This window comes from Arxiozyma heterogenica, assembly GCF_036370985.1.
Source record: "Arxiozyma heterogenica strain weizmannii chromosome Unknown scaffold_9, whole genome shotgun sequence".
In the NCBI taxonomy this organism is placed as follows: Eukaryota; Fungi; Ascomycota; class Saccharomycetes; order Saccharomycetales; family Saccharomycetaceae; genus Arxiozyma; species Arxiozyma heterogenica.
This window is the reverse complement of record NW_027042662.1, coordinates 878323-899637: the sequence shown is the minus strand read 5'-3', so window position 1 is coordinate 899637 and position 21315 is coordinate 878323. Positions and strand designations below refer to the sequence as shown.

The window sequence follows — 21315 nt, the reverse complement described above, 5'->3', positions numbered from 1 at the left end:
CAATACACAATACCCATGTATATATATCTATATTATCTATGTACGTCTGCGTATATACGTAGGCATATACTTTTATTGCGTGCTCATTTCTTTATAACAAACTATCAATATTAATGATACTAGAAATAAAATAATATAAAATAATCAATATATAAATATATATATATATACATATCTGTGAAGGTAAATATTTATCAAAAAATAAAAAAAACATAAAAATATGAATACCTGTCCCTTCACCAACTTTTACAATTGGTTCTCTTATGCCTTTGTAGACCATGTCTTAATGGATGGAGTATGTGTGTAGTAATGTCCTGAATATGTTGATAGACCTATGCCTGTATCATTTTGATTTACATTTCTTGGTTGGAACAAATTATGTGCCGCACCAGTCAAATGTTCAGCAATATGATCAGGCACATATGCAGCTGCTACTGCAGGTCCTACAATACAACCTGCAGCTGCCAAAAGAATTAATATGTACAAACAGAAATATTTTCTTACCATTCTCTTTCTTAACCTTGTTTGTTTAATGGAAAAGATTGGGGGGCGGATCTGTCTTGATGGCTTTAACCAGAATAACATTAATGAATGAATCTTATCAATACCTGGTATCAACAATAATGGAAATTGTGTTAATAATATTAAGTGACCTAAAATAAAATCTGCTGAAAATTCAGATAACTCAATTATCTTGACTAAATATTCCCTACAACATTGTTGAAATGGATTTTCCAATTTACTCCAGGAACCTGTCCAGAATGCTGTATTGGCGTTATCATTTTTATATTCTCTTGGTAACAAAAATACAGATGCAACTTGGAAGATAAATCTTTGACATTGAATACATGTTGCTACACCAAGTAACATCTTAACAAAACTGAAACCTTCTAATACCCACATAACAATAAACATCCCTACATGTGCACATACTGCTACACCATGAGCAAAAGCAGCCGTTACTGCACCTGGATTTTTATGACAACTTTGTAACATAGAATTACAGCAACATGACATAGATAAACATAGTCCTAATACTGCCATATCAACTGCAATTGGACCTAACGTACAAATGATGATTCTTAGCACTGAATTCACTCTATCTGCATCAGTAGTTTTAGCACCAGTCTGAGCATTAATGAAAGTAAATGGGATGAAACAACCTGCTGCATAAATGAAACATGGTATAACTTCAGATAATATCAAATTAATTCTATGAGCTCTACTAGCATCACCCATTGCCTTCTCTGATTCATCACCAATCAATCTACGTTTAAAACCAGTTACACGAGATCTTGTCATTCTAATATAACCAATCCATGAATTTTTATGATATTTACTGTTACCACGAGATAACCATCTAATGTAATCTCTATAGTCAAGGAAGAAATCATCCCATGATAATTGATGTGGATTAAAAACAAATGGTGAATAAACTAAAGATACCAATGAACCCCAGAACCACAATAATGGAGCTTGCCAATGTGCTACTGTTCCAAATAATAACATTAATAATGATCTAGCACCCATATAGATGGCTGAACTAGCAAATCTGGAATAAAGGATAGAGAAAGGAATACGGGAAGTAGCAAAACCACGACCTGTGGAAATATAACGTGCACCACCTACTGTCAGATCACTTGACAGAGCAGAAGAATAAATTTGACCAGCAAACACTTCAAAAGCTGGAGATAAGGATAAGACATGACGCCAGAATCTAATAAATGCTTTCCAAGTACCACGCTCAATCAACTCTTGAGCTACCATGGGGACAAATGCAATGAAGAACACAATAAAGATAGATAGTGTATAACGTCTAATCCAATCTACAACAGGTGTCAAATTATAACAGCCAATTGGATACAAAACATCGGTAATTGGCTTGTCTCTATTGTACTCACAAATAATAGATTCATGTGCTAAAGAATTTAAATTGACCAATGTTAACATAAACATTTGTAAAGATAACTGAATAAATAAATTGTTTAAGTGGAAACCAGGATGGGCATAGTAGAATGATAAAAATCTGTCCAGAGGTAACTGAGTACCTAAGTAGTAATACTCACGGGATAACATCTGTTCACCCATACCAGCACCAATCTTAGTAGTAAAATTTAAAATAGTACCGAAACCTAGATCTCTACCTTTACCACATTGATAATATTCAACATGCTTGATTCTACCACCACGTAAAGTAGCATTCATACCAGCGTAAATATCTTCATTCAAATGCAAACCCTTTTGTGCCTTGGAAACCCCACCTCTAGTGGTCATGAAAATAGCATTAACAAAATCAGGATGACCATAATGTAATTTAGCACCAACTTGGGCCAATGTACGAGCAAAAAGTGTACCAAAAGTTTGTTCTTTACCAGCCGCTACATCACCTAAAACACCAGAATTTTCAGAGAAAATATATTCTCTTGCACCAACAATAGCCACTGGATGATTATTATGTTGGTCTTCATATGGAATATCTGGGGCATATGGATTGTATGGCTTAACATCAAGTTCTTCGAATTCAGCGAGAACCGATCTAATTTTCAAACATTCTTCTAAATAATTATCTTGATTAGCATCAATTAATTGGATATATTCACCCCTATAGAATATGATAGCATGATTTTGGTTATCTGATTTACCATCACCCAGAATTGGGTTACCAGATAGTTGAACTCTAAATTTTGGACGTCTACGACCATTATCCAATAATTCACAGTGTCCATCAATAACGGCAGAATAAATTCTTGGCTCTTCACCCTCATGTAATGGAGGTTCTTCATCCAGATAGGCAATTTGTAAATCAGGGTAAGCCCTTAACAGAAATTCGGCGTTTTCTAGCTCATGTGGCTTAAATTTAGCTAATCTTTGCATTGAAACCAAAAATTTGAATTTTCTTCTAGACATTCTTTCCAATTCTCTTTCTAGCTCCTCTGCATTATCACCAAACATTTGAACAATTTCTGGATTTTCCACACGATACAACAATTTAATAGCCCTTGCATAATTCATAAAACCAGAAACAGTACGATATAAAGTTTGTGACCTAAGAGAAGCCCAAATTCTTGTTCTCAATGTATATTCTGGAGCTGCAGACTTAAAACCAATGCAGTAAAATGGTAAATCATCGATATCACTAGATGTATTATCAACTTTTTCAGGTTCTTCTTCAATACCTTCATATGCGGCAGTTTCATCAGCTAGAATTTTGGTATCTTTAACAAAACAATCCCATTCCACTGGATGTAATTGTTTCAAATATTCTAACAATGTAACTCTGGAGAATTGATCGTCTTCACGAATAATTTCTCTTAAGGAAAGTAATATTCTTTCAGAGTAATGTGGGGTTAAAACAGTGAAAGTTGGCATATTATCGATAGAAACTGGTTGAGGCATTGGCGTTGCTAGAGATTGGGCAAAAAATGAAATACGACGTTCAGCTTCAGAATCAGATGGGAAAAATTCCATTTTTGTTTTATGATCATCTTGAGAAGTGAAAAAAGTTGGAGCTCTCAAAGTTCTCTTGCCTTCAATATCTGATGGGACTTGGTGATACAATAATTTTTGAACGTGATCAATAGCTAACAAATGTTCTCTATACATAGATATAACAATGGCGTTCCAAATTTGTGAAATAAGAACCTTAGGTTTATATTTAATTTCCATGTCATTTGTAGCCAATATTTTCAAATAGATTCTCTTTGGTAGTCTTGTAAAAATGTTTCTCCATGGTGTTAAAACTGACATACCCAAATAAAATGCCTTACAGACAGAGAAAACGGTATTGACAATGATATACCATAAATAAGTATCTAAGAAAAATAAGATAAAATCTGTTGCAATCATTAGCCCTAAAGTAATTTTTGGTTGATGCCTACACAACCTGGCACCCCACCAATATTCACCAGTACATCTCATAGTCATTGTAGAAAGAATTCTAATTGGATCTCTAAGCGATAAAATTAAGAAGAAATATGATTCAGCATACTTAGCACCAAAAACCACAATCCAGACCAGGTACGATAAAATTCTATTCCATCCATGTAATGGAGCAAAAGATGCAGTAAATGTCTGAGAAGAAACATATCTTCTTGATGATTTCTTCATATATGAAGTAAAAAGACCACCTAAAGGCATTACAGCAAAAAAAACCACCGTTGCCACTGCAACAAAAAAGAACACAATAGACACGATAAGAGCAGTTCTACTATAAGTGGTATCTGTTTCATAAGAATAGAACCATGCAATTGGGGCTAAGTTAACACCTAAAAGTAATAAAATAAACAAACAACGGCGAGACAAATGTTGAGCGCCTGCCCATTTTCTTGGAACAAACCACCATTCACATAAAGTGGCGGCCAATTGAATAACACATGTAAGAGTACCGGCTAAAGCAGCAGACGCCCATTTATAAGAACCTAGCGGTTGATTGTTAACTAATTGTTGGTAGTTATGTGTATAAAAGGTAGTGGCATTATATGAAACATACATCCAGTAGACTGCTCCATGTAATATCCAAATACGATTGAAATTTGTAACCAAGTGTAACCACGTTCTTGTTTCATAATATGTCTTAAAGAAAACATCGTCCCAAGCCACATTACCTAAACTTAAATATCTTTCCTCTGGTGGCAAGTCAGTTAACTTCCCACCATTGTTGAATATAATTTTATTGATACCTTCAGGATACCAAAACAATTGATTAACATCATCATATCCAATAACTTTATTATGATCTTTTTCTCTTTTTACGTAACGGCCACCCGATATTTCATAGACTTGATTCCTAAGAAATTTATAGATTGGTGTAATAATTCTATTTAGATAATCACCTTCTGGTAAAGTTTTATCATTGGATAGTGGCGAATTCATATAGTCTAGTGCACACTTATATATAAAACAAAGGCATTCTGGCGTGAATCTGACCTGATTGGCCTCCCCCCATATCAATAAGTATAAAGCTAAATGACGAATCATTTCCAATGCAGTCAATTGATTCATTTTATATTTCCATCGGAAATCTGCTGCCTGTAAAGAGTTATCGTTTTCTAACTCGTTTAAGGCGTATTGCAACTGTTGAGGATCCATCTTGCCGGACAAATTTTTCAGCATTTTTCTATGTGATTTCTTAGCGGTTCTTGATTTTTTATTCAATTTACTCAATGATATGTTTCTAAAGCCAACTGCATCATCTAAGTCTAACTGTGCCGCAAAATACCATTTCTTGTAGTTAGCTCGGTCACCACCTATATAATCCGCATGAAGAGTCAGCAAAGCTTGTTTAGGGCTCATACGAGAGGCACGAGAATCCAATAGAGTCATTAAATGATCGAACATGTTTCTCATCGAGTCTCTTTGAAACCCAAATTTATTAGTTAAATCGATAAAAATATCTTCGATCTGTCTTATATCGACAGGGGAGTCTGGATCAGCAGTCCATGCAGGATACGGATCCTGTGGAAAAAAGCTCGAGGAAGAATTTGGGATATTTGAGTCACTTCTATCTTGAGAAGAAGTTGACATATTTGGATTAAAGCCATAGCTTAAACTAGAAGGTGTATAGTTGTTATTGTTATTGTTATTGTTGTCGTTAAGATTAGAATTTACAGGATGACTTGAATAATCAGAGAAACTTTCTTGTTCTACATATCTATTGCTATCTGGGTTAATAGAAATACTGTCCAAATCGATATCATGATTATTTGGATTATCAAAGTGATTTCTATTGAATTCTAGTTGAGAATTATCATAATAATCTTCCTGTACATTATTATAATTCATTTGATCGTATTGATTAAGCTCTTGATTTTGGTTAGTATCATTTCCATCAATATTGCCATATTGACCATGATTATATGGCATGATGTGATTTCAGATTAAGGAATAAAAGTAAAAAAAAATAAAATATAAAAAATGGAAGAAGAAAATGAACGAATGTAGGGAATATTCTTTTTTTTTTTTTAAGCGTATATGTGTGTGTATGTGTCTATATTTATAATCTTATCTTTATGTTTATGATATTCGATCGTTTATAAAACAATTAACGTTGTTACGACAAAACGACGGTACACCACGTAAACAGACAGGTTTGGTCGACGTCGGATTGAGTATATATATATATATATTAAAGCTTAATATATTATAGAAAAAAAGAAGGCGAATATTAAGAAAAACAAAGGAATAAATGAGGTTGTAATACAAAAATCAAATAGTAAATGTTTATGATAATTTCTTCAAAAACAGAAAGAAGAAACCTTTCCTGATCAAAACGAAACTGCAAAAAGATAAACCTTACTACAGAAGTAAGGAAAATAAAGCTTCCAAAAAAAAAAACAGCAACAACTGAGCAAGAAGCGCTACGGATATATATTTTTATAACAATGTGATATATACAAACAACTTAGTATTTCAATGATCAATACTATATGTTGGTTTTATGTATATATTTTCTTTCTTTCTTTCTCCTCTTTTCTTTTTTCTCTTACCTTTTTTTTTCATCTCTTCGTGTTGCTCGAGGAGAAAAATACACCAAAACGCCTCTTGTCTTTTGTTCTTGTTAGGTCTGTTATTTTTATTTTTTCCTAAATCAAACCCCAAACAAAAGGAACGAAATTTTGTATAGTAGAACAAGCAAAAAAAAATAAATATAATATAATACAAGGATACGCGAAATCAATTAAAATAACAATAATAACAATGACAACAATAATAATATCAATATTAATAACAATAGTCATAAACAATAATTACATCCAAGACTCTTCGACTATGTCAAAATAACTTATTAAACTGGAATCAAGAAATTGATAATGATTTAATAGAGTTTTGCTTTGGAAGAGAAGGCACCGGAGAAAATAAATAGGGTAGCCCCATATAAAAAATATATGGTAATAAACACAACAGTGTTATTAAAAGTGAGTTTCCTACAAAAATGAAAAGAAAAAAAAAAGGCATCCTCTCCGATGTAATTTCTTTTTTTATTTTTCTTTTCTTTTTCCTTTATTAATTACTTGTTTAGGAAAGAGAATCGATGCGAGGTGATTTTTGGAAGAATGATTTGATTTGCTTTTTTTCTATTTTCTTGTCATTCTTTGTCCACGTGAAACGCGTAAAGTCTATCATCAAAGGTAAGAGACAGAGAAAAAAAACACGTGTTCATGACGTAAATAAATAGAAAAAACAGAAAAAAAAAAAGAGCAGCCCGCCCATTTCTTCCTTGATTTTCGTGTCTAGATTTCTGGGACGTATAATGCAAATTTCTAATAATAATAATAAAGAAAGAAAAGAAAAATTAACAACGGCTTGTGAATTCTTTCTTGGGAAATGCTAGATATTTATTTAAATTCAAGTACTTCAAGAATTTTTTTTATCGGATCAAAAAACGCGTAATAAGACTGGCACAGTCACGTGGCCGTTCGGCGTTCACAAAGTGACCTGCATCTTTCACGACTTCGAGGACAGCTTTAGGGAATCTCTTTTGGATAGTATCCCAATCTTTATATTCCTTTATATAATCAGATTTTGATCCCTTAATAAACAAAGCTGGTTCGAAATATTGTTTATCACCAAAGTGTTGATTATTCCAGCCCGATATCGACCCATTTGCCAAAGAATTTTTCAGAATATCTAACGGTAATTTACTTTGTAAGCCTGGCTGGTCTGTACTATTGATGCCACTTAGGTTGCTGATATTACTGTTCTTTCTTTGTAACATGGTTAATAAAAACCCTGAAATTAATGGATTTTTTTCTACAATATCAAGGACATCCTTTGCTTGTGCTAATGTCTTTATATTCGGATCTTGACAGATATTTTGTAACACTTGGATGTATTCAATAAACTTTTTGTTGATTGGTTGAACAACTGGGGAATTTTCTATACAAACTATCGATGAAAACATCCCTGGATTTTCTAAAACACAATGCATAGCTACCTTCCCACCCATCGAATGTCCAACAAGGACAGGCTGTTCCAAATTATGGTCTTTAATAAATTTAAAGATATCCTGAGACATTGTTCCGTATGCCATATCAGGATCGCATGGTGATGTTCCATGGTTTCTCATATTCAAAAGATAAATGTCTCTATACGAACCAGGATTCCTCTGTGTTTCAATTTCAAGAATGAAGTTCGCCATGGTCCGATTATTATTTGAATTACCAAATAATCCATGCATTATGATCATGGGTCGATTCATTGTTTGGGACTTTCCAACGCATTTATTGGTTATCTTGTTGAATGCTAATTTTAGACTTTGCATAGGATATGTTGATATGCTTGCCATTCAATGTTTGTACGCTATTACTAATTCTATATTGTCTCTTTAGATCAAACTTTTGCTTTTCAGCACAAATTACTTGTAAGTTCCCTTCAAAACATTGAATATACATATACATATGATTCTATCTTTACTTCTACCCTCTTACTGCTTTGATGAAAAGTCTCAATTCTTTTCTAATCTAAATAAGTTAAAACAAATCAAACTAAAGCAAAAAAATAAAAAAAAAGAAATAGTGGAAAATTATCTGGAAGAACGTTTACACAAAGAGAACAAGAAAAAAAATATTATTTAAAGATATTAAATAGACGTAAATATGTATATAAATGAATAAAACATATTAAAAAAAGAATATTTAAACTTCAAATACTATTCCCTTAGTCGAATAAACCGAAACCCATGTCGTCGTCGGATTCTTCTTCTTCTTCTTCAGCAGCGGCGGCAGCTGGAGCATCAGTAGCAGCAGCAGCAGCGACTGGAGCAGCAGAAGCATACTTTTCTGGGTTTTCGATTCTGTCAACTAATTCTTCAATTTCTGGGTAATGGTAACCAGAAGCAATAGCAACAGCTAATAAGTCCTTGTAGTTGTTGATTAAAGTGTGACCAACAGATGGTAAGGTTGGGTAACCAATAGCCAAAGAAATAGAAGCAATAGTGGAGACAGCGGAAACGAAGTGACCGACTAATTCTTCATCAGTGATATCCAAGATAGAAGCTGGGAAGACTTGACCGTTATCGTAAACTTGAACGACAGTTAAACCGTAGGTGAATGGAGAAATGTTCAACATGTTCAACAAGGTAGCTTCAGATGGACCGACCTTGTTACCGGCTTCAACGACCTTAACATCAGAAACAATTTCAATGGTACCTCTGGCAATCTTGGTTGGAACACCTAAAGCTTGGAAGAAGGAGGTCTTACCTGGTTCCATACCAGTGTTAACGGCACGAACCCAGATATCTTCTGGAGCAATAGCACCAGCTCTAGCTGGAGCAGCAACCTTGTTGGAAACAATGACTTCCTTGATATCCTTTAAGGAGTCGTTGGTGAAGATGAAACCGACGTTGCCCTTGATGAATGGTAAGATCTTTTCAAAGTCTGGTAAGTCAGAAACGAAGTCTCTAATGGCTCTTCTGACCATGGTGTTCTTACCCATTAAGACAACACCTCTGCCTCTTAAAGCCTTTCTGACTTCGTGCATTTGTTGAGAAGAAACATTATCAACACCGACGATGAAGACAGACTTGTATTCTTCTAAGTATTCTCTTAACTTGTTGAAGTATTCAACTTTCTTTTCACGGATGCCTCCCATTTCAAACTTTGTCTATTTGCAGGATGTTTAAAGGTATTCCTCTGAATGGTCCTTTTTATAATGCCTTACAAGTAAGAACACAAGAAAAATATGCTAAAAACAAATACCAAGACACATCAAAAATAAATAACGTAGGGAAGAATGAGGTAAGTATAAAACTAGTACGCAATGCGAACAGCGAAAATAACAAATCATACCAATTACATTTGAGAAATGCGGAATAATATGAAGGAACTAAAAGGTCTTCATTGATTATGTTAAAATACTAAATCATCACATTATGAAAAGCTAGAGATATTCTGTCATCATCACACTATCGAAATTTACATGAAATTTTCTAAATATTCTCAAGATTTCCAATATTGTTTAATTTGCTTGATTTGTTTCTTAATTTTTCTGAAAACAATAAAAAACTAAAAAAAAAAAGAAAGAAAGAAAAAACCATTTTTTTTAAAAGGTTTAGTTACTTAAATAGGAAATATTTTAATAGTTGCAGATTTAAAGAATTAATTTCCATTTATCTGTTTTATTTTTTTCTTTTAAAAAATGTACGGATGGTAGCTGCCTTTTAGTCTTGGAAAATATTCTTGAGTCTTGTTCGTTTACACTTACAATAATAATATACAAATAATCTTTTGTAGGTTTGGTAATCGATCTAATGTATATTAAGCAATGGAATCCACGATGTGTAGACAATATTGTAAAAATATTAGTTACGCGTAATGCTTGATATAATTGACTTTAAAACTGTTAATTCTTTACAATATATATCATCTTTGCCGTTTTTTTTGCTTGTTTTGTTTTTTTTTTTTTTTTTTTATAGCTCAATAAGTGGTCGAAGAAAGAGGCATACATATGGATAACAATGACAAGTAAAGTGTTTTATTGTGGACATCCTACTGAAATAAATTTATCAGACCAGGTAAATTCATATAAATATATAAAAAATATAATCATTCCGAATCAATTGTTAGATGATGCAAAATTATTAAGCAAAATTAAATATTTTAAAATAACTAAAAATGATAAGATAAAAAATTTATTAGAGAATCTAAAGAAACATCAAAACGATGAGATTACCTGCATATTTGCATATGGCCAACATTTACAAAAAGCGTTGAGTGTGGTGGAATTGTATAAAACTAAGATATTATTACCTGATAAGGTTGTGTTTAAACAATGGAATAGATTATTATCATTTGATGTTATCTCACAAGGTAAAAATGAGTTACTAGACAAAAAGATTAAGGTGCCCATACTGTTAATATTCATAACAACAAACAAAGAGCACTTTAAGTTAGAAACATTTATTAATGAAACTAACGGTTTCTCCGAACAAGAGTAAATAATGTAAAGTATAAGAGAGTCCAATAGTTAAGTAACTAAATACATATCATCACTACGACAAACTTTATCGTTCTGAAAGGAGATAAATGTACCATTAAATCAATAAAGAAATAAAAACGTGTTCTATTCCTATTATATTTTTCTCACGCCTTTTTTCATTTTAAGACAAATTTAATGGATTATTGACAGTATATTATTCCTTGATAGTCAATAAATACGTTTATTCTAGGCTTCGCTTTGAATTCCTAGTCCGTAAAAGATTTTTGGAATTAGAAATCTTCGAAGAAGCCATAATAAATTAAAAAAAAATTGAAATGGTGAAGAGATAATATTAGGAACACTAATATATATATGTACAATTGCATAGACTTACACCAACTCATACATATACATAGATATCAGCAACACCAATGTCTGCGAGATATAAACCAATCGGAATTATATCACTTTTTATTATCCTAACATGAGTTAATTTTACTAGCGTTCGTAAACAACATTTAACATGTTTCCTGCTATATGTTGGTTATTGGATTCAATACACCATTTTTTATATAAGACATGTTGCAACAAAGACTTTCAAAACATATAGAAGAAACTTTTCATTTTTCGTTTTATCTTTTTTCCTTGCATCTATATATATTTATATATTTGTGTGTGCAGAATATGTATTTTTATGTTGACGAGAAAAAAAAAAGTGCCAGCCGATGAGGAAAATTGAAAAAAAAAAGAAAAAAAATAAAACGTTGTTGGATTGAAAACTCCATACAAATAAGTTAGGTTATATATTCTAAAGAAGTGTGTTATATATGTATAAGTATAGATATATATGTCCTAATGTCTATATATATATAGATATCAGAGAGGAAGATCAAGCATGTAAACATTAACAATAATAGATTCGTTACAATTTTATAATATATTAACAAGTAATTGAGTAAGTATATGTAGATGGATATAGAATGAAATAAGACAGTAACATCCCAAGTCAATTATCCTCTATTCATCCCAGCCGTCCTTCCATCTTTGCCTCCAGAAATTGCAATTGAATTTTGGTTTACCCAATTTGGTATTGACATGATTATGTGCTTCACACAACCATCTACTTAGTTCTTCCTTGGATTCTACTCTAGGAGAATGTTTTGTGATATATTTTTCAAAATCAGAAGCACACCAAGTACATGGATACACATGAGAAAATAATTTTAAAAATTCGGTCATATCCTGTTTCTCTTCTTCTGTCGGCATATCAGGGTATTTAGCTGCCATTGAATGTAAAAATGTCCATGATGCTGCCCCCAATTTTTGTACGTCAGGTGGATCCTCTTTTATATAAGTTCTTGATCCTGGTATTAATTCATTATTAACAGATTCTGTAATAATACTATCTTGTTTTGATACAATAGAAGTAGTAGTGGCGGTGGTGGTGCTGGTGACGGTATTGATACTTTCTTTATCATTCGAAGTAATTTCTTGATTTTTCCTATACATTTGGTATTGATCACTCATTTTGGTGGTAACATATTGGAATCCACGATATGCAGAACAAGATAAACAGAATTTACCATTTTTGTCAAATAATATATCACTAAATGAAAAGGTGTCCTCTTGAGATTCTGACATGGTAGAAATCGATCACTGTGTCACTTAATCTTCTCCTTGTAGATAAGAGTTCTTGTTTCGCTCGTTACATGTTAGTGACTTCTCAAAAAACCTGCTTGAAATAACTGTGTAAATATTCATCATGACTTCTGCAAAGTAATTTTTATGTTTTAGAAATTTCTTCGCGGAACAAGAAAAAAAATACATATTTTCTATCTTTTAGAAATGTCAGACCGTTTTAATAATTTTTTGCAACATAAGGATTTATTGATTTTGACACAATTGTTGGAGTGAAAAATATTAAAAAGACAAAACTTTGTATCTCTAGGAAGTACATAATATTTAGAACAAACAAATAATTGACCATCACAAAAAAAAGTTTGCAAGTAGTGTTCTATCTATCCTGAAACAGTAATTTTTTTTAAAGTATTGAGGAATAATAGAAGATACTTAAGAAAAAAAATTCTTATTCAAGTAAAATTTGTATTTAGTCATAAAAGTAGAATTTAGTACAGGATTGTTCTAGGGCTCTCCATAATTTGTTAGCTACAGGTGAGTCGAAAAGTCATGATATAAATTATTAAATAAATCAGGTCTCTAACTTAAATAAAAGATAAGGGTATATTGTTTACTAAAAGCCAGAAAATATTAAGACTATGTTTCTAGCAAGATGTTATAGAGACTGGTATTTTTTTATAATGTAAGTTTAATTCTAAGACTTATGGTAATACTTATGAATGCCATAACGATAATAAAAGGAGAGTCCAAAATTCAGTTTTAAATATTTTCAATATTTTTGTTTTCTTGTTTATATATTTTTATAATAACTTAAGTAAAAGTATATTAAATATATTGGTAATTGGTTATAGATAAAGAATGGCATTAAATTGGCTATATTTTCATTTGTATTAATACAATTTGAAAAAAGTAAAACTTTTACATCCTCGTGTAATGATTCCATTCTTTCAAGAAATGGTGAAATATGAGTTTAATAACCTTATATTGAATCCTTTTTTAGAATGATTAATCGTTAATATGCAAATTGTAATAATAAAACAAAAATAACAAACTATTGCTACATTTATAGAGGCTGAACAATTTTAGGTTTGAAAGACAGTATAGTATGCATGGTGAGTGCCCTACTGATGTGTGACCCTCTTTTAGATTTTTTATAAAGAAAGGAAGAAAATAGAAGAAGTTCTACTCATATACAAACATTAAATTATTACTTTAATAATGTCTACCAGAACATATATATATATATGTGTGTGTATATTATCTCCAATAATTCAAGATCGTACAATGGTATACTAATACTTCTTTACCTTGGATGTGAATATTAAAGTTTGATAAAATGAATAGAATAAAAATAAAAACAATCCGGTATACCAACTGATTCACTTTTTTTCGATGTTTACACTATGATATAATGGACATTTTTTGTTTTTTTTAATTAAAAACATATTCTTCAAATGTGTTTTAGATATTTTCATTTCTTGGATTTATGTGGATTTATTGTTAGTCGAGACTCTCTATACCAAATGGTCCATCATTATTGAAAAAATCATCAGTTCTTAGAGGTCTCATGACAGCTCTAGTAGTAGTGTTATCAGATGTTATATGATTCAGTAGTTCATTGGTCTTTCTGAATTTAATATACTCTTTTGCAGACTTTAATGCAGCTTCTCTGCATAGTTCCTTCAAATCAGCACCAGACAACCCGGAAGTCAGTCTAGCAACTTTGTCAAAATCGAAATTTTTCTTATCTAACGGTACATCTTTTAAAAAAATTTGTAGAATTTTCTTTCTTTCTTCTTCACCAGGTAAAGTTACAAAAAATCTTTTTGGTAATCTTCTTAAAAATGCTGAATCAATATCATTCATTCTGTTGGTTGCACCAATAACCATTATTCTACCATTATTTATCAGTCCATCCCATAGACTCATGAATTCGGCTTTTAAAGTAGCGGTGGCTTCATGATCCATAGAGGATCTTTCTCTAAGAAATGAATCAATTTCGTCAATAAATATAATACATGGTTCTATCTTATTTGCTAATGAAAATATTGCGTCTACAATTTTATTAGACTCACCATAATATTTATCCATTATAGCAGACATCCTAATCGATATAAAATTCACTCCACTTTCCTTTGCAATGGCTTTGGCCAACATAGTTTTACCACATCCTGGAGGACCATAGAATAAAACACCAGATGGTGCCTGAAGTAATGGATTACTCGAATATAATTCGGGTATGGTTAAAGGGTAGATGACACTTTCATGTAATCCATCTATAATAGAATCTAGTCCACCTATATCTTTAAATGTAACTTTAATTTCATCAGGCGTAACAACGGAAGACAAAATATCTCTTTCATATGCAGATAACTGTATGTTCACTAAATCTGGATTAGAGTTGATCAATTTGATCCATTTTTTTTCCTGCTTTTCTTTGTTCTCTTTAGACCTTCTGATAGGTCCTGATTCAGCGTTTAATAAGCTATTTATCAAATAATATAATGATATACCAGTACCTATAAGGATTGAAAGATCTGTAATCATTTTAAAGTCTATCTTTTTGGACATGATGTGTATAGAGTGTTAATAGAAGAGATGACAAATTAAAAATTGAGAAAAGGTGTTAGGGGTGTTGACTTTCCTTAAATTATTTAACTTTTTATGTTTGAAGTATAAATAAAGAACAAAAATGACCAGTTATTTCAAAACTATTTGCTAATGTAAAATCTGGTACTTTACCCTGGTACTATACTTCTTTTCTTTTGTAATTTCTTCAAGCGCATATATATTTTTCTCGTGAACACTTGCTATTAAGTTATTTTTTTTTCCAGCTTTCTTTGACTCAGTGGAAATTTCCTTCAAGTTTTTCTTACATTTGAATAAGTACAAATTTGTCAATTATTACTTAGTAGTTATCGCTTTAGGTTATAGTGTATTCTAGTGATGTAAGAGAAAGAAAAGAAAGAAGAGCGGTTTACTTTTTACAACCATACTTTAAGCAAAAGAGTGGAATAAGTTGGATTGGTTTGTACGGTTATAATTATTAATGATTTATAGTTTAGCTAACTATAAAATTTTTAATGTGATAAATAAAATTCTTTTTGGCTAAACCAAATGTGATACAATGGTACTATTGATTTACATTTAGATATACTGATGTACGATATTATTTCGAAGCAAAGATATTTTATCCTGGATAGGTTGAATGATACTCGATTTTCATTGAAATTGTGTTAAAAAAAAAATAGTAATGTGTTTTTTAATACTTATAAAACCATAAAAGTACAGAATATATGTTCATGTATAACTTTATTCTGTTGCTCAAACGTGATAAGTACATTTATCATAGTATATTGGCATTTGACTTTTGATAAAATACTATTATTGGTTATTATTATAAAGTATTTTTTATCGTTTTACTATAAGTAACTTAATCACTTTTTTGGGCGATAGTATGCTCATATTTAGTATTATATTTCCTTCTCTCATATCTATCTCTATATTTTTATTCTAAAAAAAAGAGGCTAAGCAAAAACTATTTATTACATTATATATTTTATAGGAGTTTTTCTTTCGCAGAAGATCTTCATTAGGAACAGATCCCTCCCATATTACTGTATTGTGGTATTATAAATTTGTGAGTTATCTCCTTAAAAAATGAAGATATTTGGAGAGAAATTATCAAGAAGACAAAATATTTTTGTTTCATCCCTCTATAGGTAATGCATGAACTCTACAATACTATGTATAAAGCTTTAAGTTTATAGAATAATAGGCTCAGGGTTCGTCACCATATGCGAAGAAGAAATGTTAACTACTTATAAAGTTTACTAGTAAGCTAATAATAATAAATATGGAATGCGGTCCATACTACACAATTCTAATTTGATTACAAGCGAATATATATACCATTGATTAACTATTTATTCTTGTTACAATTATTTGCGTATTTAGAATCCTATTAATTCCATTTATGTATTTTTAGTTAAGAATCTTGTGGCATACGGAATCTGGATATCACTATAAACAATCTTGTGAATTCTTTAGTCAACAATGACGTTCTAGTTTTTCTTGTTTACATAACTATGTTTATCTGTATATTTGTGTATATTAGTTTACTCTTTATGCAAAGTATAGTCTATATGTCATATATAGACAACAAATCAAGCTATATCTATCTATCTTAGCGTCTAGAAGAGTATATCTCTCGTAATCGAGTTTTTATCTATTACAGAGTTCAATAAGATTAACTGTTATCAGAAACACTTAACGTAAGAGTTATACAAGTTCGGTTACTACAAATGTTGCAAAAAATCTCCGATGCGGGGAGTCGAACCCCGGTCTCCACGGTGAAAGCGTGATGTGATAGCCGTTACACTACATCGGAGATGAACAGACGCTCTTGTCATATTATGAGGTGGTGAAATTCTCTGTGTATTCCAGGGAAGCGCAAATAATATTAATAGTTATTCAAATAATCGAGACAGTAATCAACTATAATCGATAATATAATTACTAAAACGGTCTTATATATTGAGCGGCTTTTAATGAGCTAATATATTTATTCGAAGTTACTTGACTTGTTACTTGCTTGTTGTTCTATTTATGTTTATATATAATATATAAATTATTTACAAGAAACAGTTATGGAAGATGATCTTTTATCTCCAGAAAACGTTGTTCTTTTATATGTTTTCTGGAGCTCGATCGATTATTCAGATTAGTACATTAATGACTTGACTGATTCACCCTAAAATTTATTACATTAATTTAGGTGCACTAGTGGATTAGAACTGCACCCCAATTCTCTAATCATGGTAATTAGTAATACACGTGGGACTTATTAAAATAATAGGTAAATTCTAGATTTGCCAAAATCTTATGTAATCTAATCTTTTTATTATGCAGCATCTAATGTTGTAGCACGTGTATGGCTTATTAATACAATAATTAGTTCTAGCTTCATTCAGGATCTTATGTAATCTTGATGGTTATAACTATTCTATTCCACAACAGCTCTTTCCTGTAGAATACAGAAATAACACCACCGAGATTACATAAGATTCTAGTTGAATCTAAAATTACCTATTATATTTTAGGTACAACGTGTCCATTTGCCACCTGTTTTGTACTGCGTGTTCATTATAGTTTCTACTGCACCACCACAACTTACTGTCCTAAATGTTCTTTGATTTTCAATTATATTGTTATAACTAATAATAACGATATGGATCACTAATTCATTAATATATCAAGTTGAATAGTTGATCGTGTTGAAATTTGGAGCCTTCTGCGTCCATGGTAATGGTAGATATCATTAAGTTATAGATACTTATTTTATTTTTGTATTAAATATATGTATATACTTATTATATAGTGTATTCAGTATACATTCTTTTATTTATTTTAAGTTTTCTTTTAAAGTTTTTCATTTCTTTTCAAATCTTCGAAAAACATACTTAGTAAAAAAATAAAATGTCTTCCTGATATTATGTACATTCGTACACCACATAATATACAGAAAAACTAATTAAAAATAATTCTTATGAAAATGGCAGTAATAAGCTCTCATTTTCCAACAGATCGAGTTCTAGAAAACATATAAAAAGACAACATTTTCTGTAGATGGAACTATCTTCTGTCACTCCTCTCTTATATATAAAAACAAGAAGCAAAATACCAAGCTAAATAGTAATAAGTAAGATAGTGATAAGCTTATATATTTATTCTTATCGTTATCGTTGTTATTTTTTGTACATAATATATAAATTATATATAAGAGAGAAGTTTCAAAGGATAGTTCTATCTACAGAAAATGTTGCCCTTCTATATTTTTCCGATTTATTCATCTATCTAATCTGGTGTCTTAATAGATTAATAATCCATACCTCAATTTACTAATTATAGTAATTTGGGTGCACTAACGACAAGCAGCACAAATATTATGATAATTAATAGTATGTGTGTGACTTATTAATAACAATTGGCAATTCTAGATTCGACTAGAATCTTCTATAATCTTGATGGTGATGGCTTCTTTATTATACAATATTTTTATTTACTAAAGGTAGTTCCCAAATGTTAGTAGGTTATAAGCATCTATTTTAGTTTTTTAATTTGATATGTATGCACATGTTATATATTTTAATTTAGTGTAAACATCTTCTATTTCTTTCAACGTTTTCTTTAATTTTTTTTCGTATTTTCGAACTCTCTAGAAAGTACTTTTGATGAAATAAAATATTGTCTACATATTATAGTACAGTTATATACCACAGAGAATAAGGAAAACTGTAAGGAACCTAACTGGAAATTCAGTAGATACGCAATTCCGAGGGTAACACTTGAGTGTCTGGGTGGAGGATTGGTACAGCCATGTGCGCAGTGGCTTGTATAAGGTATTGAATCTGATTGGAGGATTTCCAGGGAGCAATAATTATATCAGATCTTGTCAAGAGGCCTTTGATTGTTGAGAGATAGACTAGGGGTAATCATCTTATTTAAATACATCTTAGTACTGATATTAAGAAGTAACTTTTAATATCATACAAGACTAAGACTAACAACAAGAAGAAGTAATACTACAACATCAGGGTTATTAAATAGTAATATATAGAGTTTACGTAAGGGTGTTGATACTTATACTAATTAATATGATTCATCAATTTACATACAAAAACTCTTACAAAAACCTAACTTGAAAATCATTCTTATCGAAGTTGTTGTTACATAACTCTCATTTTCATACACATTTATCACTTTTTTATAAAGATAGGAAAAGTTAGTTATGCCTTTTTACTTTGTAATCCTATATTCAGTTGTTATTTAATTATTTTTACTATCAAACTTAGTTAGTCTTCGATAGATATTTAATTAACCAGGTAAAATCTTGGTGTTTAGGTCTAAGATTGGTTTAACCGCATATGCGTTTATTAGTGGAAAAAGTGGAATCTTATTAAAGACTTTCTAGGAAATGATAATCTTTTTTTTAATTTTGTTCAAAAGACTTTTAATGATGGATATATATGCTAGAGATAATTTTGTGATTTAACTACAACCTATTACTGGTTTTAAAAGGAAGTTATTAATATTATTCAAGATTAACAATAGGAATGAGATTTGAAAAATTAATAATAAAATATCAGGGTTATCATCAATTTTTTAGAAATCCCAAGTAGGAATGTTTTCACTTACACAAATTTATATGATTCATCTATTTATTTATGATTTAGATTACCTAAAGTTTGACTTTGTTAAATAATATGCACAACCATAAATAATAATTTGTGAAAATTAAGAGAATGTATATTTTAACCTTTTTATATTTTATGATGGTATTCTTTATTTGATTAAAACAATGAAATAGAACTGTATAGATAATCCTTGTTCATTGGGAATAATTTTTTTTAGTCACTTAAAAAATAAGTAGATGCAATTCCATAATATAAGTTTAAGTGTAATAAAAGATCTATATAAAATAGATGACATTTCCTGATTAATATATATGTTTTTTCTATTATATGCCCTCTCTAAAAAGAAGCAGCCATGACAAATTACATATTATAAAATAAGTACGACGTTAACAAAATAATTTAAGATTGAATAAGCTTTAAACTAATTGCCACCATAATTGTAAAAAATCACACAATACAATTTATTATTGCACAGAAAACATATAATACTAAAATATGCTGTGGAAAATATATATTTTAACAAAAAAAAATTTCTTCCATTATCATTGCTGTTATAGTTTATATGTTATTTCAAGAACTTTTAGGCTTTTCACTATTTATTACTTCAAGTTCTCTGACTTTCGAATAAATAAATCTTCTGATAGTTTCCCAATAAGCAGTATATTTTGGTGGCACCTTTTTATCCAATATCGCCAGCAATCTCAAAACAGTAACTTGAGTGTATGATTCAAAATTCAATCTTAACCAAAACAAACAAGTGTAAAAAACGAAAAGAAAACCTGAAGTTCCTGTCTTTAATAACAAAGTATCTAATAATAACGTAAACAAGATAAACACTTCGGAATACGCTAACACTTGTAATAAAGATTTATTCTTCAAGGTTAATTCATTAAAAGTCTCTTTATTTCCTTCTTCAAATTCTTTTTTACGGTTACTTAAATGCATAAAACTAATGATCATAAATGGTAATAATTTGTAAAATGATTTACCTCCAGCTATAAACCACAATGCAGCAATTAACGTGGTTTGGAAATTTGGTGCAGACAAAAGATCATACCAGGTTGGTTTTAAACCAGACCAATTCTGTGTCATGGTAACGCCAGAAGCCATGAATACACCAATTAAGGAAGTTCGATATAACAATTCTGGAACAAATCTTAATAACGAATGATACCACCTTTGACCTTTAATGATGGAATAATTATGATTGACTCTTAAAAATAACCATTTCCAAGATCTATATTTGAAAAAGAATAAAACATGGAAGAAATATGTCAAACTGAACAAAAGACCACATATTAAAACTATAGCATGACCCGCTGTCCAAACAGCTCTTTGAATAACAATTGGATCAGTCTTTTTACCGAATTTGTTTGTTCTTCTTTTAATAACTTTAATGGTTCTGGCCATTGTAATTTAGATAATTTTGTTGATGTTTTTTTTTACCGATTTCTCAGACTGTAATAAATAGGTGTGAAAATTAATCTTTTGATATACACATACGTATGCATATAAATATATATATATATTGATAATTTTGTATCAGTTAGTTAGTGACTTCTTGTTG

General features: G+C 30.6%; 7 protein-coding genes and 1 non-coding gene across 8 annotated transcripts; 1 reads left to right on the top strand and 7 right to left on the bottom strand.

Annotated features, from left to right (window-relative positions):
- Positions 1-261: 261 nt before the first annotated feature.
- Positions 262-5862, bottom strand: PWA37_005400 (1,3-beta-glucan synthase; the record flags this gene model as incomplete). The annotated part of the gene is made up of 1 exon (XM_064861843.1): positions 262-5862. The coding sequence occupies one exon, from the start codon at positions 5860-5862 to the stop codon at positions 262-264; it is 5601 nt and encodes a 1866-aa protein (XP_064716798.1).
- Positions 5863-7366: 1504 nt separating this feature from the next.
- Positions 7367-8284, bottom strand: IMO32 (Imo32p; the record flags this gene model as incomplete). Its single annotated transcript, XM_064861842.1, has 1 exon — positions 7367-8284. The coding sequence occupies one exon, from the start codon at positions 8282-8284 to the stop codon at positions 7367-7369; it is 918 nt and encodes a 305-aa protein (XP_064716797.1).
- A 371-nt stretch (positions 8285-8655) lies between these two features.
- On the bottom strand, positions 8656-9588 carry RPP0 (60S ribosomal protein uL10 RPP0; the record flags this gene model as incomplete). Its single annotated transcript, XM_064861841.1, has 1 exon — positions 8656-9588. One exon carries the CDS (start codon positions 9586-9588, stop codon positions 8656-8658), a length of 933 nt encoding a protein of 310 aa, XP_064716796.1.
- An 865-nt stretch (positions 9589-10453) lies between these two features.
- Positions 10454-10933, top strand: POP6 (ribonuclease P/MRP protein subunit POP6; the record flags this gene model as incomplete). Its single annotated transcript, XM_064861840.1, has 1 exon — positions 10454-10933. The coding sequence occupies one exon, from the start codon at positions 10454-10456 to the stop codon at positions 10931-10933; it is 480 nt and encodes a 159-aa protein (XP_064716795.1).
- A 998-nt stretch (positions 10934-11931) lies between these two features.
- On the bottom strand, positions 11932-12555 carry ERV1 (flavin-linked sulfhydryl oxidase; the record flags this gene model as incomplete). The annotated part of the gene is made up of 1 exon (XM_064861839.1): positions 11932-12555. One exon carries the CDS (start codon positions 12553-12555, stop codon positions 11932-11934), a length of 624 nt encoding a protein of 207 aa, XP_064716794.1.
- A 1497-nt stretch (positions 12556-14052) lies between these two features.
- Positions 14053-15123, bottom strand: MSP1 (protein-degrading AAA family ATPase MSP1; the record flags this gene model as incomplete). The annotated part of the gene is made up of 1 exon (XM_064861838.1): positions 14053-15123. The coding sequence occupies one exon, from the start codon at positions 15121-15123 to the stop codon at positions 14053-14055; it is 1071 nt and encodes a 356-aa protein (XP_064716793.1).
- Positions 15124-16869: 1746 nt separating this feature from the next.
- Positions 16870-16943, bottom strand: PWA37_005394. Its single transcript has one exon. It is a non-coding gene; the product is annotated as a tRNA-Glu (tRNA).
- A 3375-nt stretch (positions 16944-20318) lies between these two features.
- PWA37_005393 (uncharacterized protein) lies at positions 20319-21158 on the bottom strand (the record flags this gene model as incomplete). The annotated part of the gene is made up of 1 exon (XM_064861837.1): positions 20319-21158. One exon carries the CDS (start codon positions 21156-21158, stop codon positions 20319-20321), a length of 840 nt encoding a protein of 279 aa, XP_064716792.1.
- Positions 21159-21315: the final 157 nt, after the last annotated feature.